This window comes from Symphalangus syndactylus, chromosome 2 (genome assembly GCF_028878055.3).
Source record: "Symphalangus syndactylus isolate Jambi chromosome 2, NHGRI_mSymSyn1-v2.1_pri, whole genome shotgun sequence".
NCBI classification, from domain to species: domain Eukaryota; kingdom Metazoa; phylum Chordata; class Mammalia; order Primates; family Hylobatidae; genus Symphalangus; species Symphalangus syndactylus.
The window spans coordinates 74,588,687-74,614,153 of record NC_072424.2 but is presented as its reverse complement, the minus strand read 5'-3'; the positions used below and the strand labels follow the sequence as shown (position 1 = coordinate 74,614,153).

The following is a 25,467-nucleotide window of genomic DNA, read 5'->3' as shown; positions in this document are numbered from 1 at the left end:
CAAGGAATTTTATACAGGAAACAGGAAGAAAAGTGTGACAGAATAGTACAAGATCAATATTGATTTAATGTGAAAAAAATTACACAAAACTGTAAGTGTATGGGGAAAATAATATTTTACTCCCTTAATTTCATACCAGAAAAGAAATCCCTTTTGTCCGTTTGGTCTGTGTTTGTCTATACCTATGTACATATGCACAAACACATGCATGTATATACATATACACACACATCTACATACATACATAACAATGGGACTATGTTGTATGTCATTCTGCATTTAATTTTTCTTTTTTTTTTTTAGTATATGATGAACATTCTCTGATATCACTATTCTAGATTAACCTATCGTTTGTGATAGCTGCATGGTATTCCTAGTATGTATGTGCCACACTTTATTTAACTGTTATCTTTTTTTTTTTTTTTTTTTTTTCTGAGACGGAGTCTCGCACTATCACCTGCGCTGGAGTGCAATGGTGCGATCTCAGCTCACTGCAACCTCTGCCTCCCGGGTTCAAGCGATTCTTGTGCCTCAGCCACTGAGTAGCTGGGATTAGAGGGATACGCCACCACACTCAGCTAGTTTTTGTATTTTTAATAGAGGCGGAGTTTCACCATGTTGGCCAGACTGGTCTCGAGCTCAACCTCAAGCTATCCACCTGCCTCAGCCTCCCAAACTGCTGGAATTACAGGTGTGAGCCAACGTGCCCCAGCTTATTTAACTGTTATCTTATTGATGAGTATTAAAAAGATGTTGAGTTTTTCACTATGAAGTAATGCTGCAATGAACATTCTTATCTGCATGTTTATGCTAGTGTTTTTATCATGTAGAATTCTAGACAGTATTTAAATTGTTTAATATTAAGAAATACTGCCTACTCTTACTCCCAAAATGTTGTACCAGTTCATACTCCCACCAATAGGCTATAATAGAGATATTGATTGCATAACATAGTCAAAGTCTGTAGAAGATTATGGTTATAATATGTTATAATTTGATAGCACTTTGTAGTTTATAATTCACTTTCATCTATCTTATTTAATTCACCAACCTATGGTGTGGTTTTATATCTGCATCTTTGAGATAAGGACATCTGAGAGTCAGGAAAGTTCACTGACTTGCCCGAACATCTTAGTTAATAAATGGAAGGGCCAAGACTATTACCCAGATATTTTTTCTCTACTTTTGACATCCTTATAGTAAGATAATTTAGGAAAAACTTGAGGTTGGCCATATTTAGATGACATTTTCTTAGCATTTGTGAAAGTTGATAGGTTTTATGTAGTACTGGGTTACTGTGGATTTGAAGGAAGAGAAAAATACAGAAAATGATTCAGATCAAATTGCATATAAAGAGAACATATTTATTGAACCATGAAATAATTTTTTGGTTATATATACACACGATATCTATATCTATCTGTAGATATAGATACATGCCTATATCTATATCTAATCCATATATCTTTATATCTCTAGGCAGCCCAATGAATTTTAACATCAAGGCAGAATTTTGTATAATGAGTTTCTTTCTAAGTTGTAATGTGGTGCTCCTATCTCTTTTGCAAGATTTATAGTCTGAGTCATGGTAGAGATAACAGGCAGTTAGACACATTAGTTAACATGCACTCTGAATACAGGGTCATTTGAAGGCCTAACTGGTGAGGCAAAGATAGCAGGATTCTCCTAGAGGGGTTAGAGATGGAAGTTGTAGAAGAGAGGCTATGATTCTAATGGGCTGGTAAGGCTAGAGTACTCCAGAATGTATGTGGATCCAAGGATGGTCTTTTATTGGAGATTAGAAAGGGAGGTTGGTTTTGAAAATTTTCAGTGTAGAGATACAGTCAAAATAATATAACGGAAGAGAAAAAGGAAAGGAGCAGAAAGGAAAAAGAATAAAACCATCTTGAAGAATTAGAGATGGCAGGACGAGATAAAGAAAGAAGCTGGCCCTGTTTAGTTGACTGGAGTTCAGTGTAGGTGTCCCACTTTTTTGCTCCTTTTCTCTGCAGTCCCAGTTTTGATGAGGACTGCTTTGCAGAGTTTTATGGAAGCCCTCAGCCCTTCAGCCTGTGAAACTCTTCTGAAAAACAGCCAGCATTTATATTACTGCAGCATCAGAAAATCCTTTTGGGCATTGAAAGAATTGGCCTGAATAAATCTTTCCTTTTACTTACTAAATATTCACTTCTATTGGGATTGTAGAATTTTCACTTTGTTTCATGTGAAATTGTGATTAAAAGGTGGTCACTCCAGTTTTAGCAACCCCATGGGAAAACTAATCTCATTACTTTAGAGCTTTATTGTATTTTTACCAGACATTTGTACCATCTGCATTGGGAAATACTGAGCAAATTCAGCACTGTTAAGATTCTTTTTACTGAGTCTCATTTTTTGAAAGAACAGAAAGTATTTGTATTTTTCATGCATACTTAGATTCCATATGTCATATATTTTTGGCAGACCTAGACTTCTGTAATCATGGCTGGAGTCCTACATTTACATGAATATTCTGGTAAAAAATATAGATATAATCCTGATGCATTTCCATATAATTTCTAAATTTATTGTGATTGCTTTTTAAATTTAGCAATATGTTTTTGAAAACATACAAGTGATAGGTAAAAGAAAACAAAGTATTATGTTTTTCTTGTACTGGTGGCATTTCTGTATGTTGTATTCTCTGTTTTACAGCATAGCATAGTGGCTAAGAACAGACTTCCTGGGTTTAACTCCCAGCTTTGCCCATTATTAGTCATATGACCTTGGACATGTTACTTGACCATTCTGTGCAATCGTTCCAACATCCTTAAAATGGATATTATAGCAGTAGTAATGTCATAGTTGCCATGGAATTTTTAAAGCTAACATATTCAAAGACAGTTCTTTGATATTATACTTCCTAACAAAACTCAGGAGATAAAAGGTTATTCTTAAGAATGCAGATTGCGGGGTGGAGCCAAGATGGCCGAATAGGAACAGCTCCGGTCTACAGCTCCCAGCCTGAGCGACACAGAAGACGGGTGATTTCTGCATTTCTGCTTGAGGTACCGGTTTCATCTCACTAGGGAGTGCCAAACAGTGGGTGCAGGACAGTCGGTGAAGCGCACTGTGCGCGAGCCGAAGCAGGGCGAGGCATTGCCTCACTGGGGAAGCGCAAGGGGTCAGGGAGTTCCCTTTCCTAGTCAAAGAAAGGGGTAACAGATGGCACCTGGAATATCGGGTCAGTCCCACCCTAATACTGCGCTTTTCCAATGGGCCTGGAAAACGGCACACTAGGAGATTGTGTCCCGCACCTGGCTCGGAGGGTCCTATGCCCACGGAGTCTCGCTGATTGCTAGCACAGCAGTCTGAGATCAAGTTGCAAGGTGGCAGCGAGGCTGGGGGAGGGGCGCCCGACATTGCCCAGGCTTGCTTAGGTAAACAAAGCAGCCAGGAAGCTCAAACTGGGTGGAGCCCACCACAGCTCAAGGAGGCCTGCCTGCCTCTGTAGGCTCCACCTCTGGGGGCAGGGCACAGACAAACAAAAAGTCAGCAGGAACCTCCTCAGAATTAAATGTCCCTGTCTGAGCTTTGAAGAGAGCAGTGGTTCTCCCAGCACGCAGCTGGAGATCTGAGAACGGACAGACTGCCTCCTAAAGTGGGTCCCTCACCCCTGAGCAGCCTAACTGGGAGGCACCCCCCCAGTAGGGACAGACTGGCAAATCACTCGGCCGGGTACTCCTCTGAGACAAAACTTGCAGAGGAACTATCAGACAGCTGAATTTGTGGTCTCACGAAAATCCGCTGTTCTGCAGCCACTGCTGCTGACACCCAGCCAAACAGGGTCTGGAGTGGACCTCTAGTAAACTCCAACAGACCTGCAGCTGAGGGTCCTGTCTGGTAGAAGGAAAACTAACAAACAGAAAGGACATCCACACCAAAAACCCATCTGTACATCACCATCATCAAAGACCAAAAGTAGATAAAACCACAAAGATGGGGAAAAAACAGAGCAGAAAAACTGGAAACTCTAAAAAGCAGAGCACCTCTCCTCCTCCAAAGGAACGCAGTTCCTCACCAGCAACGGAACAAAGCTGGACGGAGAATGACTTTGACGAGTTGAGAGAAGAAGGCTTCAGACGATCAAACTACTCTGAGCTACGGGAGGAAATTCAAAACAATAGCAAAGAAGTTAAAAACTTTGAAAAAAAATTAGAAGAATGGATAACTAGAATAACCAATGGAGAGAAGGGCTTAAAGGAGCTGATGGAGCTGAAAGCCAAGTTTCGAGAACTACGCAAAGATTGCAGAAGCCTCAGTAGCAGATGCGATCAACCGGAAGAAAGGGTATCGCTGATGGAAGATGAAATGAATGAAATGAAGCGAGAAGGGAAGTTTAGAGAAAAAAGAATAAAAAGAAATGAACAAAGCCTCCAAGAAATTTGGGACTATGTGAAAAGACCAAACCTACGTCTGATTGGTGTACCTGAAAATGACGGGGAGAATGGAACCAAGTTGGAAAACACTCTACAAGATATTATCCAGGAGAACTTCCCCAATCTAGCAAGGCAGGCCAACATTCAGATTCAGGAAATACAGAGAACGCCACAAAGATAATCCTCGAGAAGAGCAACTCCAAGACACATAATTGTCAGATTCACCAAAATTGAAATGAAGGAAAAAATGTTAAGGGCAGCCAGAGAGAAAGGTTGGGTTACCCACAAAGGGAAGCCCATCAGACCAACAGCTGATCTCTCGGCAGAAACTCTACAAGCCAGAAGAGAGTGGGGGCCCATATTCAACATTCTTAAAGAAAAGAATTTTCAACCCAGAATTTCCTATCCCGCCAAACTAAGCTTCATAAGTGAAGGAGAAATAAAATACTTTACAGACAAGCAAACGCTGAGAGATTTTGTCACCACCAGGCCTGCCCTAAAAGAGCTCCTGAAGGAAGCACTAAACATGGAAAGGAACAACCGGTAACAGCCACTGCAAAAACATGCCAAATTGTAAAGACCATCAAGGCTAGGAAGAAACTGCATCAACTAACGAGCAAAATAACCAACTAACATCATAATGACAGGATCAGATTCACACATAACAATATTAACGTTAAATGTAAATGGGCTAAATGCTCCAATTAAAAGACACAGATTGGCAAACTGGATAAGGAGTCAGGACCCATCAGTGTGCTGTACTCAGGAAACCCATCTCACATGCAGAGACACACATAGATTCAAAATAAAGGGATGGAGGAAGATCTATCAAGCAAATGGAAAACAAAAAAAGGCAGGGGTTGCAATCCTAGTCTCTGATAAAATAGACTTTAAACCAACAAAGATCAAAAGAGACAAAGAAGGCCATTACATAATGGTAAAGGGATCAATTCAACAAGAAGAGCTAACTATCCTAAATATATATGCACCCAACACAGGAGCACCCAGATTCATAAAGCAAGTCCTGAGTGCCCTACAAAGGGACTTAAACTCCCACACAATAATAATGGGAGATTTTAACACCCCACTGTCAACATTAGACAGATCAACGAGACAGAAAGTTAACAAGGATATCCAGGAATTGAACTCAGCTCTACACAAAGCGGACCTAATAGACATCTACAGAACTCTCCACCCCAAATCAACAGAATATACATTTTTTTCAGCACCACACCACACCTATTCCAAAATTGACCACATAGTTGGAAGTAAAGCTCTCCTCAGCAAATGTAAAAGAACAGAAATTATAACAAACTGTCACTCAGACCACAGTGCAATCAAACTAGAACTCAGGTTTAAGAAACTCAGTCAAAACCGCTCAACTACATGGAAACTGAACAACCTGCTCCTGAATGACTATTGGGTACATAATGAAATGAAGGCAGAAATAAAGATGTTCTTTGAAACCAACGAGAACAAAGACACAACATACCAGAATCTCTGGGACACGTTCAAAGCAGTGTGTAGAGGGAAATTGATAGCACTAAATGCCCACAAGAGAAAGCAGGAAAGATCCAAAATTGACACCCTAACATCACAATTAAAAGAACTAGAAAAGCAAGAGCAAACACATTCAAAAGCTAGCAGAAGGCTAGAAATAACTAAAATCAGAGCAGAACTGAATGAAATAGAGACACAAAAAACCCTTCAAAAAATTAATGAATCCAGGAGCTGGTTTTTTGAAAAGATCAACAAAATCGATAGACCGCTAGCAAGACTAATAAAGAAGAAAAGAGAGAAGAATCAAATAGACGCAATAAAAAATGAAAAAGGGGATATCACCACTGATCCCACAGAAATACAATCTACCATCAGAGAATACTACAAACACCTCTATGCAAATAAACTAGAAAATCAAGAAGAAATGGACAAATTCCTCGACAAATACACCCTCCCAAGACTAAATCAGGAAGAAGTTGAATCTCTGAATAGACCAATAACGGGTTCTGAAATTGTGGCAATAATCAATAGCTTACCAACCAAAAAGAGTCCAGGACCTGATGGATTCACAGCCAAATTCTACCAGAGGTACAAGGAAGAACTGGTACCATTCCTTCTGAAACTATTCGAATCAATAGAAAAAGAGGGAATCCTCCCTAACACATTTTATGAAGCCAGCATCGTCCTGATACCGAAGCCTGGCAGAGACATAACCAAAAAAGAGAATTTCAGACCAATATCCTTGATGAACATTGATGCAAAAATCCTCAATAAAATACTGGCAAACCGAATCCAGCAGCACATCAAAAAGCTTATCCACCATAATCAAGTGGGGTTCATCCCTGGGTTGCAAGGCTGGTTCAACATACGCAAATCAATAAATGTAATCCAGCATATAAACAGAACCAAAGACAAAAACCACATGATTATCTCAATAGATGCAGAAAAGGCCTTTGACAAAATTCAACAACCTTCATGCTAAAAACTCTCAATAAATTAGGTATTGATGGGACGTATCTCAAAATAATAAGAGCTCTCTACGACAAACCCACAGCCAATATCATACTGAATGGGCAAAAACTGGAAGCATTCCCTCTGAAAACTGGCACAAGACAGGGATGCCCTCTCTCACCGCTGCTATTCAACATAGTGCTGGAAGTTCTGGCCAGAGCAATCAGGCAGGAGAAGGACATAAAGGGTATTCAATTGGGAAAATAGGAAGTCAAATTGTCCCTGTTTGCAGATGACGTGATTGTATATCTAGAAAACCCCATTGTCTCAGCCCAAAATCTCCTTAAGCTGATTAGCAACTTCAGCAAAGTCTCTGGATACAAAATCAATGTACAAAAATCACAAGCATTCTTGTACACCAATCACAGACAAACAGAGAGCCAAATCATGAGTGAGCTCCCATTCACAATTGCTTCAAAGAGAATAAAATATCTAGGAATCCAACTTACAAGGGATGTGAAGGACCTCTTCAAGGAGAACTACAAACCATTGCTCAATGAAATAAAAGAGGATACAAACAAATGGAAGAACATTCCATGCTCATGGGTTGGAAGAATCAATATCGTGAAAATGGCCATACTGCCCAAAGTAATTTATAGATTCAATGCCATCCCCATCAAGCTACCAATGACTTTCTTCACAGAATTGGTAAAAACTACTTTAAAGTTCATATGGAACCAAAAAAGAGCCCGCATCACCAAGTCAATCCTAAGCCAAAAGAACAAAGCTGGAGGCATCACGCTACCTGACTTCAAACTATACTACAAGGCTACAGTAACCAAAACAGCATGGTACTGGTACCACAACAGAGACATAGATCAATGGAACAGAACAGAGCCCTCAGAAATGATGCCGCTTATCTACAACTATCTGATCTTTGACAAACCTGACAAAAACAAGAAATGGGGAAAGGATTCCCTATTTAATAAATGGTGCTGGGAAAACTGGCTAGCCATATGTAGAAAGCTGAAACTGGATCCCTTCCTTACACCTTATACAAAAATTAATTCAAGATGGATTAAAGACTTACATGTTAGACCTAACACCATTAAAACCCTAGAAGAAAACCTAGGCAATACCATTCAGGACATAGGCGTGGGCAAGGACTTCATGTCTAAAACACCAAAAGCAATGGCAACAAAAGCCAAAATTGACAAATGGGATCTAATTAAACTAAAGAGCTTCTGCACAGCAAAAGAAACTACCATCAGAGTGAACAGGCAACCTACAGAATGGGAGAACATTTTTGCAACCTACTCATCTGACAAAGGGCTAATATCCAGAATCTACAATGAACTCAAACAAATTTACAAGAAAAAAAACAAACAACCCCATCAAAAAGTGGGCAAAAGACATGAACAGACACTTCTCAAAAGAAGACATTTATGCAGCCAAAAAACACATGAAGAAATGCTCATCATCACTGGCCATCAGAGAAATGCAAATCAAAACCACAGTGAGATACCATCTCACACCAGTTAGAATGGCCATCATTAAAAAATCAGGAAACAACAGGTGCTGGAGAGGATGTGGAGAAATAGGAACACTTTTACACTGTTGGTGGGACTGTAAACTAGTTCAACCATTGTGCAAGTCAGTGTGGCGATTCCTCAAGGATCTAGAACTAGAAATACCATTTGACCCAGCCATTCCATTACTGGGTATATACCCAAAGGACTATAAATCATGCTGCTATAAAGACACATGCACACATATGTTTATTGCGGCACTATTCACAATAGCAAAGAGTTGGAACCAACCCAAATGTCCAACAACGATAGACTGGATTAAGAAAATGTGGCACATATACACCATGGAATACTATGCAGCCATAAAAAATGATGAGTTCATGTCCTTTGTAGGGACATGGATGAAACTGGAAAACATCATTCTCAGTAAACTATCAGAAGGACAAAAAACCAAACACTGCATGTTCTCACTAATAGGTGGGAATTGAACAATGAGAACTCATGGACACAGGAAGGGGAACATCACACTCTGGGGACTGTTGTGGGTTTGGGGGAGGGGGGGAGGTCCAGCATTAGGAGATATACCTAATGCTAAATGATGAGTTAATGGGTGCAGGAAATCAACATGGCACATGGATACATATGTAACAAACCTGCACATTGTGCACATGTACCCTAAAACCTAAAGTATAATAAAAAAAAAAAAGAATGCAGATTGCCCCTTTGAATACTGAATATGTTGATATGTCTATTCCTTTATGCTTCTGGATACTTAAAAAACAATTTTAAGAGTTTTGTTCTTGAGTTCCTACTGTTTTTATTTGAAATGTGTAACCACAGTGGAGGTGATTATTAGCTTTCTGATTACTTTTCTCTGATATGTGAAGGATATTGTGTGAAAGGAAGGAGGCACAGGATACTAAACATATTGATATTTTGCTTGATGGCCTAATTTGGTAAAATTATCCAGCATATGGATATATTCTAATAAAAACAAAGTCACCAATCATGGAAGTAGTCCATGTAATCCACTTGTCACCAAGTAGCTGGTTAGTGTCTCCAGGAGATTATGTCATTTTCAGTAAGTTTAGTTTTGGTCCCTGTGTTGCCATGGTGAGTATCCAGTGGCTACAGCTAGATTGATCTGGGTGAGTGGAAGTCCATGTTGCCGAGCACATGTATAATCTCTGTCCCTTCTGCCATGTCTATGTTGTTCATGAACCCTTTAGGGAAGGACAGGAGTGACTAGAGAGAGAGGTTGATTGATCTCAATAGAATAGGTCATCTTGACTGCCTGATTATCAAGCTCTTCTTTTCAAAGTTGCTATTTGGTGAGCATTTACATGACTAGCCAGTCAAAGCATTAGCCACTGTCTATGAATGAATGTAGTTTTTCATCTCTGGCATGAATTCTTCAAAATGAACAACCAAGTATACTATTCAAAATGTTGCCCACTGGGAGGTTTTCTCTGCTGTGCCCTTACGGGCTTCCAAGTGGGGCTGTAATGCTACAACTCGTCACCCCTGAGTGGCACCAATTTATTGTGCAGAACCATCTGGCCTGAATTTTTTTCTTCTTTAGTTAACTGGTCATAAGAAACTCCTCTCAGTGAGGTCACAGGTGAAGTTTAAAGAGAGGATCCTTAAAGCAAACACAGGAGCTGTGGGAATCTCAGCCACTTGCTCATGTAACTGAACTGTGCCCTGAGCACCTGCCAGGTCTGATTTCATACATACCCTTCTGTATAAGGCTAAAATGCTCCATGCAAACCCAAGTGTATGGCTTCAGAAAGTCAGACAACACTAAGTTTATGTGGAGCACTCATGTTCCATAGCTTTGTTCCAAAATACTAAAGATCTGGTCTGACCTTTAAGGGGCCTGCCAAATGCTATATAGAATCCATATGTGCCACAGACACTTAAAACACCAGTAAATCTTTCGGCTCAGTGGCAGAGCAGCTTTCATAGCAGCCTGGACCTGTTGTGGAGCCTTCTCTTATTATTACTGATTACTCAAATATGGCAGCTTTTCAAGCTACTTGATAAATAGGTCAGAATAACATACCCAAAAGTGGTGCATGTTGCCTCCAGAGTCCAGAAAAGCCAGCTAGATGCTGCGTCTCTGTATTAGTGGTAGGCAAGAGAGCTATCACTTTGGAAGGGATATCTTGAAATACTACTAAGACCCCTAGAAAATTTAAAAGATGGCAGGCCTCTGAATTTTTTTAGTACTCTTTCTTCACTCTGTTGCACATGTGTCTTACCATGCATAGGGTATTTACCACTTACTGTGTAGTCAGCATGTAATGGACAGCATGACATTCTATGGACTAGAAGTACAACCAAGGTCCCTGTGGACTAGATTATGATAGCATGCTGGAGACTTGACAGAGCCCTGAGGTAGGATAGTAGGGTAGGCAAATGCTTCAAGTAGTCTTTGCCAACACATATAGAGAAAACTAGAATTTGACAGATCAATAGCCATGTACCAGATGCCAGGAAATACGTTGATTTGCTCCATCAGTAAAACCACATCTGGTACAGCATCTGCAGTCTTCAAAATCCATCTGTTTTCTACAAAGCCAAAGAGGCAACTTGAAAAGAGATATGGCAGAAATGATCACCTTCTTCTTCCAAGTCCTTAATGGTGACTCTAATCTTTGCAATCTCTGCAAGAATGAAATGTTGCTTTTGGTTTATTTTCATAGGTAGAAATAGATAGTTCTAAGGGTTTGCAGTTAATCTTTCCTACCATTATACCCTTGCTCCACAGATTAGAGAACCAGTGAGGGAATCTGCTGAGTTTGTCTGTTGTAACTCAGCATTTCAAAACTGGTAGAATAACCATGGCATGAGTTCTGGGATGAGTGGGAGTTGTACTGAGCCCAAACTTCATTAATCATGTGATTTCCATAAACTCCTGCTCTGAATAGAATCAGTACTGCAGAATATGATACTGATATGGTTGGGCTGTTTGTCCTTTCCAGATCTCATGTTGAAATGGAATCCCCAGTGTTGGAGGTTCGGGCTTGGTGAGAGGTATTTGAGTCATGGGGTGGATCCCTCATGAATGCCTTAATGCTGTCCTCCCAGTAGTGAGTGAGTTTTTGCTCTGAGTTCACACAAGATCTGGTTTTTTAAAAGGGTATGGCACCAACCCCTCTTGCTCTCTTTTTCCTGCTGTCACCCTTCACCTTCCACCATGATTGTAAGCCTCCTGAAACCTCTCCAGGAGCAGATGCTGGCACCATGCTTCTCATACAGCCTGCAGAATTGTGAGACAAAATAAACCTCTCTTCCGTATAAATTGCACAGCTTCATCCTTTGGGAAAAAAGAATGTGTGTGTGTGTGTGTGTATTTAAATGCCAACAAATTTATAAGAAAAAGATAACCCAGCTGAAAGATGAGCAAAGGACTTGAATAAAAACTTCAACAAAAAATATCCCAACAGCCAAAACAAAACAAACAAAAAAATGGAGAATAAATATGTAAGTTAATTATTAATTTTAGGATTTCTAAAAGTTAAACAAGAAAGGAAAATATTCTACTGTTGGCTTATCAGTAAATATACTATTTACATAACTACATTAATACACTACTGTAATGCAGAAGTTTCAAATAAAGATTTTGATAGTACAAAGGGAAGAGAAATTAGTTGGAAATGCTGTGACAGCTAAATCTACATCTATACTTACAGGAAATCAGGAGTTAATATATATAAGTGATAAACCAGAAAGTAGTTTCTTCATGTTATTTAGATATATAAAGAATAAATATATGAAAAAACCTTTAAAATAATTAAGAATGAGTACCTCTAAAAACAGGAATGGGGTAGTGAAGATTGGGACAGTGTTTGATGATCACCTTAAAACTTATCTAATTATTTTTAAAATTATGTGCATATTTCATGAATATTAAAATGAGTAAACAAAAAATTGATCCCACAAAACAGCGCAAATGAATTTAGTTATCTAAATATTTATTGGACTGTGTGCAAAGCATAATGGTTGTAGGGAACAATGGGATTAATAAAATCAATGGCTGCCTTCTAGGAGAATATAGCCTTTTCAGAGAATAAAACAAGTACTTAAAGCACTCCAAAGATCACTTGAGCTTGGGAGGTCGAGGCTACAGTGAGCTGTGATTGTGCCACCACACTCCAGCCTGGGTGATAGAGTGAGATCCTGTCTCAAAAAAATAAAATAAGTACTCCAGTGGCAGGTAAGACTAAGGAAAGAGGACCAAGAGAATACCACAACCTCCAGTGACCATTCTAGCCACTGAAGCCCTATAAATGTGACATTCTGGCACACTCCAAATATAAAACATTCCGCTTATATCATTAACCTGATAACCCAGCATTGTTTCTGTAGATGCAATAAGAGAGAATCATAAATCCAGTCACTTCTACCATATGTGAGTTTTACAAGTACACATACATGTGGTGTGTTTGTATAAACATATGTGTATTATGTATGCATATATCATGTGCACACATTCACACATAATTTAAAATTTTTCTCACTTGGAAGATTTGTTAAACATTTCCAACAAATGGCAAATAAAGACTAGTCTAGATTGGATTTAACATTAAGACTTCTGTGTAAATGTTACCAACCTAAGCTAATTGTCTGTTGCTCTCATGCTGTTACTGTCCTATTTCATTTGGAAATACAAATTTTAAGTATGAAACTTTTTAACCTATTCTTACATAAAATTCAAAGAAACTTCAGGTCACAATGATATTTGATGAGAAATGCTTAGTGGAAAGAATCCTTTAATGTAGTTACTGTGAGCATTCAAGAGCACTGCTTTGGTTATTATACTTCATAAGAAAAGGAAGGCCAGGGAATATTTACATTCCAGTGAGCCAGGAGTGAAGTGAATGAAGACCACTGTACAGATACCGAGGCAAAGGCATTAAGTCTGTTCATGCTATGTTCCTTAGTATTTTAAATTCAAGTTATTTTCCTTAATATTTAACTACAAAAATGCTTTTGTTTAATTTCTTTGTTAAACTCTTAATTTCTTAGAGAATTTGACAGTTTATATTTAATAGGCACTGAAAAGTTTATTAGAATCTCTATGTTCATGGGCTGGTTTGACAGTGGGTGGGCTTCCATATACAGGTGACTGGTCACCAAGCTGGCATTGTTCTTGGGCTACCATCAGATGTTAGTATCTAGAGGTTTTTCCTCTGTGGCAGTTTAGTTACAGCCTTTCAGTCTTCTGCATGGGCAATATGTGCCTGGCTTCTGGCAGTGTGAGAGCAGGATGGCGAAAGGAGCTAGGTTCTCAAATTGAATATGCATTCACTCAGTCCACCTGTTTTCAGCCTTGTACTGATATTTTCGAGTGTGGTGCTTGTCAGATTCAGTTGTGCCACAGAGTTGGGCTACTGAAATGGAGATACGTGCTTTCATGTGATTGTTCAGAGAGGAGGAGAACTAGGTGTGGAGTGGGGTTCCAGTGTCTCTGATTTTCAGTCAATTTTCTAGTTTTCAGCTCTGCCTATATACTCTGTGGTAATTGGCATCCAGAGATTCTCTGGGGATCTACAGGATTGTTTCAGTTTCTTCAAAGCATATTTCCCTGGAAGTATTGAGAATAAATTCTTCTCTGTTGTGGTTTCTTAAGTCGGTTACTACAACACTATTTGCTTTTTTTGCCTTAAAACATTAAAAAACATCCTGGCAAACCAGGTGAAACCCCATCTTTACTAAAAATACAAAAAAAAAAAAAAATTAGCTGGGCATGGTGGCGGGCGCTTGTAGTCCCAGCTACTCATGAGGCTGAGGCAAGAGAATGATGTGAACCCAGGAGGTGGAGCTTGCAGTGAGCCGAGACTGTGCCACTGTACTCCAGCCTGGGTGACAGAGCGAGACTCCGTCTCGAAAAAAAAAAAAAAATTAGAAAAAATTTTTATCTACTGATGTGTTTTTCATTTATACCTCTTGTCCTTTTGGTTTATATACTTTGTTTAAAAAATCCCTTTACTGTCATTTCAGTGTATTTTGGGGATGTGGACTGTGGTCAGTCTGCATTTTTAACCAGAAATTTAGAAACCATTTATTTGCTCACCATTTTCCTTTTAGTACTTGGCGTGTAGTAGGTTCTTAAATAGATATTTGATGAAATGTTGAATGAATTGTTAGAAGTTTTTATAGTTGTGGGAAGCTTTTATGGTAGAAAGATACCATGACTATGCAAATATAACAAGTTAAAAGGCATCTTTTAAATTATGGTTTTACTTTGGCTTCATTCCATTTTTTGTTTTTGCTCCTTAACATGGTCAAGGAAATGAAATATTTTAAACAGTGTAGTAGCACAGGATGGATATATGTTAGTTTACTTTGTCAAACACAATTTTAGCTGTCACGTTAGGCTTAAGATACACATTTGTCTATTTATAATTTTTTTAGAGAAATTACCTCTACCTCTATGGAGGTAGACTTGTATTGAGGTTAATTTATAATTAAGCACAGCCTTTAGTCTTAATTATATGTGTATTTAGGGTACTTCTATGGAGGCTGATGGTGATTATGGTGTAAAATCTTCCAACTACCACTGCTCTCTTCCCGTTGGCCCCTTTGTGGTTAATGAAGTTCAAGAGCAGCTGGCTTAGTGTGGCATCTTATCCAGGTATGTTTTGTATTACAAAGTGAATATGTGAGGATAGATAAAATCTAGTAAGGGCAAAGAAATTAAACTGTAGAAGTGAACGTAAGTAGTAAAGTTGCTATTTTGAATGAATAGATCAGGATTCTTCTTTGTATAAAGGCAGCCCTGGACAAAAAAAGATGGGATTGTAGAGCTGTAGGTATGTAGAGAGTCCCTGATTTGGCTACATTGCTGGATCTTGGGTCTTAGAAATGTGATATCCCTACCCATCATACATTAGTAAATGAATGAATGAAATTTTGACAGTGACCCTTAAAATCAATGACTAGGCTGGGTGCAGTGGCTCACGCCTGTAATCCCAACACTTTGGGAGGCTGAGGCAGGTGGATCACCTGAGGTCGGGAATTCGAGACCAGCCTGACCAACATGGAGAAACTCTGTCTCTACTAAAAATACGAAATTAGCCGGGCATGGTGGCGCATACCTATAATCCCAGCTACTCGGGAAGCTGAGGCAGGGGAATTGCTTGAACCCAGGAGGCGGAGGTTGCGGTGAGCCGAGGTCGTGCCACCTGGGCAACAAGAATGAAACTCTGTCTGGAAAAAAAAAAAAATCAATGACTGATTCTAAGTCAAAATAATGAGTAAACTGCAATTTGTTTTAAACTGCTGTACATGTATGTTTTCCCAGTCTCTTAAGAGCTTATTAAAGGAATCTAGCCAGAAATTCAGACTTCTTTCTAACTATAAAGAGGTTACCTCTCCGGTAAAGACCTACAGAAGGAAAAACCCATACCACAAAATGTGTAAGACAGCAGATAAAGAAAGTCCCTTACAGAAAACTCTAGAGCTACAGAAATCTGGGTAAGAAATTGGGGGTTAGGATAAGAGAAAGGTGATAAGAAACTTTTTGGAGCAAGCTAACTAAATATCTTTGTAAGTTTTCTGGAATAGATTCTTCATACCTGAATATTTTTCTAGTCATCTCTCCTTTAACATCTCTATCTTTGTTATTTGGTTGACATATTCTGATCAAGTTGCTAACACAAAATAAGATTGGTTTTTTAGGGAGAAGAAAATAGAGAAGATAGATGTATACATTCAGAAAAGAAAGGATGAAAGTCAGTGGACTTGGGAGAGAAGAGAGACTATGAGAAGCAAAGAGAGCTTTAGTAAAATAAAACTTTTGAAAATATTACCAAGACTTCTTACTTAGAATTTTTCTTCTCCTCTTGAGTAAATTCTCCAGTATGGTTGGTGGTGGAACTTCTGGAAAGAAATTAAAAATGAATGAATTTTTAATTCAAAAACTAAAAATGAAAAAAATTAATGAATTTATTGGATAAATAAATAGAAAGCAAGCCAAGAAAATGTTTCAGATCTTCATTGACAATTACCTAGTGCGTACTTATAAGGATGTTAGAACTAAAGTGTGTAATTGTTATGTGTGAAATAGGAAACCTGCTTTAGGTTTCTTTGTCATCCGGTTTTGTGCTAATGTAAAATTAGAGTAAGAACTTGTACCAAAGAACTAGTAATTAAAAAAAAATAGTGCTCAAGAGAACCAGGTAATAAAAATCTGTATTAATAGTGACTATAGAAAAGCAGGAAAATTAAAATTAACGTTTAATTAAAATTAAAGGCACTGGAAATATTTTAAAAATTAACAGTAAGATTATAATTTTTGTCTTTGGGGCAGTAATACATTTTGAGATTCCTCGCACTTTTGCTTTATATATGAATGTCATGAAATTTCCACCATGGTTGACTAAAGATAAAATAACAGAACAATATTTTAGTGTTGACTACACTGGAGGCTAAAATATTTTTAAAGGGTCAAAAAGGGCAAAACTGATCCTTCATGATGAAAGGCAGCCCTGGAGTTAAATGTTATTTACAAATCTCATTTCTCATTTACTTTTTGTGTTTTCGTTTTGTTTTCAGGCAAAAGGACTCTTGTGGAAGATGGAACTCATTGTCCATTTTCCAGAATGCATTTCCAAGCCCATCAGTGGAACCTGATACTGCTGTTCTGTGTTGAAATGCTTGAAGAACACCTGCATCTCTGCTTGCACCTTCCATCCTACTGAAACCATGGTCTTCTCGGCAGTGTTGACTGCGTTCCATACCGGGACATCCAACACAACATTTGTCGTGTATGAAAACACCTACATGAATATTACACTCCCTCCACCATTCCAGCATCCTGACATCAGTCCATTGCTTAGATATAGTTTTGAAACCATGGCTCCCACTGGTTTGAGTTCCTTGACGGTGAATAGTACAGCTGTGCCCACAACACCAGCAGCATTTAAGAGCCTAAACTTGCCTCTTCAGATCACCCTTTCTGCTATAATGATATTCATTCTGTTTGTGTCTTTTCTTGGGAACTTGGTTGTTTGCCTCATGGTTTACCAAAAAGCTGCCATGAGATCTGCAATTAACATCCTCCTTGCCAGCCTAGCTTTTGCAGACATGTTGCTTGCAGTGCTGAACATGCCCTTTGCCCTGGTAACTATTCTTACTACCCGATGGATTTTTGGGAAATTCTTCTGTAGGGTATCTGCTATGTTTTTCTGGTTATTTGTGATAGAAGGAGTAGCCATCCTGCTCATCATTAGCATAGATAGGTTCCTTATTATAGTCCAGAGGCAGGATAAGCTAAACCCATATAGAGCTAAGGTTCTGATTGCAGTTTCTTGGGCAACTTCCTTTTGTGTGGCTTTTCCTTTAGCCGTAGGAAACCCTGACCTGCAGCTACCTTCCCGAGCTCCCCAGTGTGTGTTTGGGTACACAACCAATCCAGGCTACCAGGCTTATGTGATTTTGATTTCTCTCATTTCTTTCTTCATACCCTTCCTGGTAATACTGTACTCATTTATGGGCATACTCAACACCCTTCGGCACAATGCCTTGAGGATCCATAGCTACCCTGAAGGTATATGCCTCAGCCAGGCCAGCAAACTGGGTCTCATGAGTCTGCAGAGACCTTTCCAGATGAGCATTGACATGGGCTTTAAAACACGTGCCTTCACCACTATTTTGATTCTCTTTGCTGTCTTCATTGTCTGCTGGGCCCCGTTCACCACTTACAGCCTTGTGGCAACATTCAGTAAGCACTTTTACTATCAGCACAACTTTTTTGAGATTAGCACCTGGCTACTGTGGCTCTGCTACCTCAAGTCTGCATTGAATCCGCTGATCTACTACTGGAGGATTAAGAAATTCCATGATGCTTGCCTGGACATGATGCCTAAGTCCTTCAAGTTTTTGCCGCAGCTCCCTGGTCACACAAGGCGACGGATACGTCCCAGTGCTGTCTATGTGTGTGGGGAACATCGGACGGTGGTGTGAATATTGGAACTGACTGACATTTTGGGTGATGCTTGTTCTTTATTGACATTGAATTTTCTTTCTCACAGCCTCTCCACTTATATTTTATTGTTTTTTATAGGGTTTGTGTGTGTATGTGTGTGAGCAGTGTAAAGAAAGAATGGTAATTATAGTTCTGTTACCAAGAATAAACAATAGGAAAGTGATTACAAATGTTACCTCCATGGTTCAGTAGAAATCCTCAATTTAGGGTGAGGATGTTTTTTGGTTTTGGGGTTTTTCCTTGATTGATTTTGTTTTCATAGTGGGAATCAGGATTGTGCTTTATTGAGCCTGCAGTTACATTGAATTGTAGGCATTTTGTGTGCTGCTAAGGTGTGCTTAGTTGAGTTTATCAAGACTTTTTTTTTTCTGGAAGACACTGCTGCTTTTTACCATCACATTGGAGCCAAACATCTCAATCAATATATATTTAGTTTTATTTTAAAAACTAACCCAAGAAGGTTAGTGACATTTTAAAGGTCATTACAATTTACTTTGGTGCACTTTAAGAGACAATGTACAAATTAATTCAGTCTTATTTTTCAGAATTGTTTTTATACATGATACGTGCTTTAGGAAACGTGCATTATCATTTATGGGAAGATAGTTTTAAGAAATGTTTTATCTGCATCTACAGTTGTAAAAGAGAGAACATAAAATGCAGAAATTTTTCTAAGCATAATAGCAACTCTTCAGAGCAATAGCGCAAAATGGAGGAGACAGGATCCTTGCAAATTTAAAAGGTGAATGTAGTGAGGGGGATGGCAAGTGGCTGGTGCAGGCTGTGGTGATTCCTTTTACTCAAGGGTTTTTGTGGAGTTTAGGGAGAAGGGGTTGACATTTATGGACACCTATGTGTCAGGCACTGTGCATCATTTTATTCTTACAGGATGTTGTGAGGTAGGTATTATTGTTTTCATTTTTACAGATGAAGAAAGCAGATCTCAGAGGGATTAAAATCCTGCCCAAGGTTAGTGGTAGAGCTGGGATCCAAAAATCTGTCAGAATCCTGAGGCTGCACTGTTCCACTGTGCCACACAGACAGTTCATTCAGTCTAGATGTCACATAGTCAAGAGGGAACTCTATGCATCCTTTAATTTTTTAGACTATGATATTGTTTTTAAAAATTAGCCTTTATTTTCTTACTGCCAAAAGAAATATGAAAGCATTACAGAAACACTGGAAAATAGAAAAGAAAAAATAAAATCACTTACAACCACTTTTTGTTTTTTGGAGTCTCACTTTGCCACCCAGGCTGGAGTGCAGTGGTATGATCATGGCTCATTGTAGCCTCAACCTCCCAGGCTCAGGCAATCCTCCTGTCTCAGCCTCCTGAATAGCCGGAACCACACACACACACACACGCACACACAGGTGTGTGCCACCACACCCAGCTATTTTTTTGTATTTTCTTTTGTAAAGACAAGGTTTCACCATGTTGCCCAGGCTGGTCTCAGAGTCCTGAGCTCAAACGATCTGCCTGCCTTGGCCTCCCAAAATGTTGGGATTACAGGCATGAGCCACCACACCTGACCTACAACCCCTTTTTAATATGAGACTTAAAAATCTTAGATAAATAAGGCTATGAAGCAAAACCAGTGATTTTTTTTTGTTTTTGATTTGCAAAACAAGTGACTGACAATTATTGAGAAATTAAAGATAGCTATGTATAGGTCTTGCCCCTGCGGGTTTGGAGGTTTCCAGTTGTCCACCTGTGTTAGTTCTAAGTGTTCTGGGCAGAATAGTATTGTTGCCCCAATGCTTGCCCTAGCAGAGCTGGAGTTTGTGAACATGCTCAGATGTGTGTCTCCTACGAAGAAGGGAAAATGAACCCTGGTCTGAGCCTAGAACAAGTTTTAATAGGGCATGTCTGACATTTCAAATTATTTTTCTCTTGCTGACAGTCTGCCCCCAGGTGCATCTAGGGCCTTGGTCAGCTTCTCTGTACCAGTGGCTCACTTTATAAAACATCCCACAGGGATAAGGGCTGAAAGTATAGCCACTTGGCTACATCATTGACTAATTAAGTAAGTTAACTGTGGATTTATAGCATCTTTTTAGGATGTTAGTGCTTTGTGAGCCAGTGGAAAAAATAAGCTTCTATTTCTTCATTTGTAAAACCAGAGACTTGGATTAGATGAATCTCTAACGTCCTGTTCAACTCAAATGTGCTTTCCTCCAAACCAGGGTATAGATTTTTGAAGAGCCTAGCTGATTTCAGCATCACCTCACCCTTTGGTCTCCAGTATGACTTCTTTACATTTTACTTCATTAGCTATTTCTTAATATTAAATGTCTGAAGAGTGTGGCACTGTATCAGGAGTTGGGGCATTGAAAGGTTGATGACATCATGAAATATCTGGGAAACACTGCTCTTAAGGAAATTGCACCGATGTTAGAACTCATTGTCCAGTTAAAGAGCTCTTTGGGGACTCAAGCATATTATTCAACATGTTGTTTTGGGATTATCTTCAAATGATGGTCACCTACCTCTTTCATTTCTAATTTTTATTCACAGGTAAAATTGTTTTTGTCCATAGGGATTTTATAGGACATAAGCACTGTAGTAGATATTAGTAGCATGTTGAAGTGTATTATGCTCTCCATTTTCCATATAAACTAGATTTCAAGCAGATATTGATAAGGACATTTTTTATTAGACTTTCTCTGAGGAAAGTCAGCATGATCTGTATTCATCTTACATCTTGGTAGGTCATGAAGACTCCTTTTTGGCTGGAGTTGAAACAGCTTTGTTTTCTTTGTTCCTGTTTTATGGGCAGTCTTTAGGTACTTTCATGCTGCTTAATAGGCAGTGCCTCATTTGGTGAGAGCTATGGAGTGCCTGCCGAGACGCTCCCTGTTTGCGAACAAAGATTACGAAGGGGTCTTTGTGAGAAGTCAGCAACAACACTGAACAGCAGTTCTTTTTACACTGGATTATCTTGATCTGATGAGAGTTTACAAGTCATTTTGAACATTTTTATTATGTATACATTGTGAAAGCTTTAAAAATAAGTACTATGGAGCACCTTGGAGAAACATAGGTGCAAAATCATATGTTGCCTATTCCCCCATATTTTCTTGAGGCAGGGAAAGATACCACTACTAATTCTCACTTTTGACAGGCATAATCAGAAATGATTTTTTGTTTGCCTGTTTTTCCTTATGGCTAGTAAGAAACATGAAAGAGATAACAAAATATTTGTGGTCAAAAGAAAGATCAAGAGAAATTCCAAATAGTATGGAGTAACGTTATTTAAACTTTTAATACATGTTTAAGCATCCCCAAGGGAGCTTGTTAACAGTACAGATTCCTGGGCCCCCAGAGGGTCTGTGGTTGAGCCCAGGAATGTGCATTTTTATTCTATTGAGCACTCTGCCTGACTCTGGCTCAGGTAGTCCCTGGGAAACTCTTCAGGAAACATTCCTGTAGAAAATATATCTATTTAAATAATGTCTGTTTTATCCCACCATGTTTGTTTCATGCTGCAAGCCATTATCTTCTAGGCATGGGTAATCCACATTGAGAGGAAAACCCACACAACATTGTGCCTGATTTGCTGCCACCTGTGTTTGTGCTGGATCTTGCCAGTGTTAGCTTTATTTTCTTTCAACTGGCAAAATTCTGATAAAGCATATAGCTTCACGGTAGAGCAAAATGGGTGACTTAATTGAAAGTCATGACTTTCAGCAGTCTAATTATGCTCATATTTTATTTTCTTCTAGAGAGGTGTCTTTATTGTATGTAATTCCCTGGAGAATGTAAAGATTTATCTAATTCCTATTGCTCTGCCAGTTGTGTTCAGTGCAAGCATTGAAGTAAAATAAAAATAACCTTTTTAATCTGTGTATTTCTGTTGCCCACAAAAATATTTAATTTTTTCTTGATCTTTGTTTTTATGTGAAAATATTTACATATGTATCATTTCTGTATATATCACAGAAAAGTTTTCACTTGCTTGACATTTTATTCTACAATGATTTTTAGTTTAGGTTTAAAGAATGGCTACATTCAGATTTATTTTCACAACTATAGTCCTGCTAAACTGCCTTCATTGAAAACTCAGTTTTTATGATAAAAAATATCAAAGCACAAGTTTGTTATTGGAGGTAAATTATACATTTCTTAGATATCTATTGGTACTAGACCTTTGTAATTAAAATTAATTTATTTTACAATAGTAACTGACCTGTATGGAGAAAAAAAAACCTTGAATCATGGGTTCTAATATTTAAATATCAAAAATATGGTTATTTGTGCATATTCTTATTACAACCAAGAAAAAAGCTCCTGATAAGAAAATAAATAAATATTTAACATTTCTAAAGTGGAGTTTTTTTTAAAAAAAGGACTACTGCATTTCATTTAGAAAAGTTTATCATGAATAATAATTTCTGTTAAAAGCTGAATTTAGCTTCAAATTCTGCTTCCTTTGGGTTCTTATTTTCAAATTAGACCTCATGGCCTGTGTGCATATAACTATATTCTAGTTTTAGAAGTTCTCAGAGTAGTTCAAGATGAAATGACAAAAAAACTAGTAGTATAGTCAACAACTGTTGAGTTATAAAGCTGTTAAACAGCTTTAAGCAATTCTGTCTAGGAAAGTGATGAAAATTTTACTGCTGAATTATTTAAAATTAGATTGTCAGTTTGGCAAAGCAATGATAATGTCTGCTTCTATTTTGATGAAATGATTTCATACTGCATTTCCATTTCTAAAAGCAAAGGCCTTTCTGTACTTATAAATCCATAGGAAACATCGTTTATTTGTATATAAGAGTTTCAGTTTTGTGCCAGTTAAACATGAGGGTTTTAAGTCACAAAAGAAGGTCGATTTACAAAAGCAGGTTGTTATTGAATTTACATTCGATGTTTCCTTCTGACAAAAAAAGGTAAGAAAGATACAGCAAAATAAATATTAAAGCAACAGTTGAATTAAAAGAATATTCACATCTAATATAAGAATAATGAACCCCAAGTACTTTTAAGGAATTTGAAAGCATTTATAGTTATAACAGTATTCTAAGCGTGAAAGTACAATAATAGTACCAATAATAACAGGTGCCATATTTTGGCCACTAATTGTGGTCAAATACACCTTCAATCTATTTAATGCACAGTATTTCCCCTTTTCTAGCTGAGGTAACTGTTCCCAAGAAGTTAAGTACATTTTTCAGGAATAGCTAGGATTCACATCTAGGCCACCTTCCTCTATTATTCTCTGATAACTGAACCAAGCCCCTAGTGAGAGGAGCTTACTAAATGTCATACTGAATGAGTGTTACTCTTAATGCATCAGATAATCAGCAGCAAAATCTGTATTCCAAGATGTGGATATTAATGCTAAACTGAGATTGGTTTAGTCTTGGTTTTAAGTTGTGAACTGTGTTTGGCTAAGTCATAAATAAGACTATTAGGCTCACTGGAGCCCTGAGAGCCTGGGACACACCATCTGTAATGTCATGGAACATTCACAGAACCTGCTGACTGCAGCAGAAATATTGGAGCACCCAGCCACTTTCCTCAGATCACGTGGATCCCAGAACTCCTTTTCAATAGACTCTCACCCTGGTGCATAATTGGGGTTCCATTATGTACTAATTTGTCTGAAATACTGGGGGTTATCTGTAGTAGCCAAGAATGAGGGAAAGGAGCTGGAGGTGATGAAAGTCTGGCAAGGCTGGGTGGGGCCTAAATGTTGGAGGAGGCAGTGTGAGACTTTCCTGATCACTGTTATCCTCTGTACTCTACCCTTGCTGGAGCCACCTGCGTAGGTGTCCTGGGGATGGAAAACCCAAAGCATAAAGAACTGCCAAGGACTCCAGCAGTTCCACAGAGGAAAACTCCTGTGAAAGAGCTCACCCTGAGAAGTGGTGATTTCCTCCACCAGACTGAGCCCCTTGAGCCAGTAAGCAGTGTTTTACTTACTGCTGCATCCCCACTGTTGAGTCAGAGCTGGGCCATGGTACGCACTCAATTAATATTGTTAGTAGACATTGTTTTTTTATTTTTGTTTTTTTTTTAAACTGAAGAGGAGAAAACAGATGTTCAGAAGAGATCAGTGTTTGGGGATCGGAATGATATTGGCATCTTCATATATACACTGACTCAGTGGGACTTCTCTGCGTGTCATTAAATGTCTTATCTCTGGCCAGGTGCGGTGGCTCACACCTGTAATCCCTGCAATTGGGAGGCTGAGGCAAGCAGATTGCTTGAGCCCAGGAGTTCGAGACCAGCCTGGCCAACATGGTGAAACCCTGTCTCTACTAAAATACAAAAATTAGCTGGGTGTGGTGGCACATGCCTGTAATCCCAGCTACTTGGGAGGCTGAGACATGAGAATCGCTTGAACCCGGGAGGCGGAGGTTGCAGCGAGCTGAGATCGCACCACTGCACTCCAGCTTGGGCGACTGAGCAAGACTGTCTTAAAAAAAACAACAAAACAAAACTACCTGTTATATATATAAATACAATAACACCCATCAGTTTGGAATTTAGGATAACTAGGCACTGGTTTGTAGATAGTTTATCTAAGGTTGATTAAACCAATTAATAATATAAATTGTTACTGGAACATATTTAACTGTCAAAGATAAATCAGATAGTACTGAGCATGAAGTTGGGGCTTTTGGGTCCCCACACCAGCTTTGAAATTCTTGCTGTGTCACCAAACTTTCAACATGTCATAAAATGGCAGTATTTTAAGATACTCTTAAACTCATGATTGTTACAAAAATTAGAATTGCTTAATCAATTGAGTAATTTGTATAAAAAACTGTCCCAAAAAACTGTGGTACTGTAATTTGTTAGATATATTTGAAAATAATGAGACAGAATATTTTTAAATTATGTAACTTATCATCTGTTCTGTGACAGAACCTCCATTAGAGGTTTTTGGATACATTATGCCCTAATAAGCAGACAAAGAACAGTTCTGGGGCAATTAAATGACCGGACCAAATTTTTGCAGCAGTTAGAAGACAGAGGCTGGGCGCGGTGGCTCACACCTGGAATCCCAGCACTTTGGGAGGACAAGGCGGGTGGATCACGAGGTCAGCAGATCGAGACCAT

At 38.6% G+C, this 25,467-nt stretch overlaps 1 protein-coding gene across 2 annotated transcripts in view; it reads left to right on the top strand.

Annotated features, from left to right (window-relative positions):
- GPR63 (G protein-coupled receptor 63) overlaps positions 1–22,244 on the top strand; it is a 67,578-nt gene extending 45,334 nt beyond the window's left edge. For both annotated transcript variants that reach the window (XM_055259199.2, XM_055259209.2), the window contains exon 2: positions 16,964–22,244. In XM_055259199.2, the coding sequence (XP_055115174.1) occupies positions 17,114–18,373 (1,260 nt within the window). In that variant the 5' untranslated portion in view covers positions 16,964–17,113 and the 3' untranslated portion in view covers positions 18,374–22,244. The remainder of the gene's footprint in view (positions 1–16,963) is intronic.
- The last annotated feature ends 3,223 nt before the right edge of the window (positions 22,245–25,467 follow it).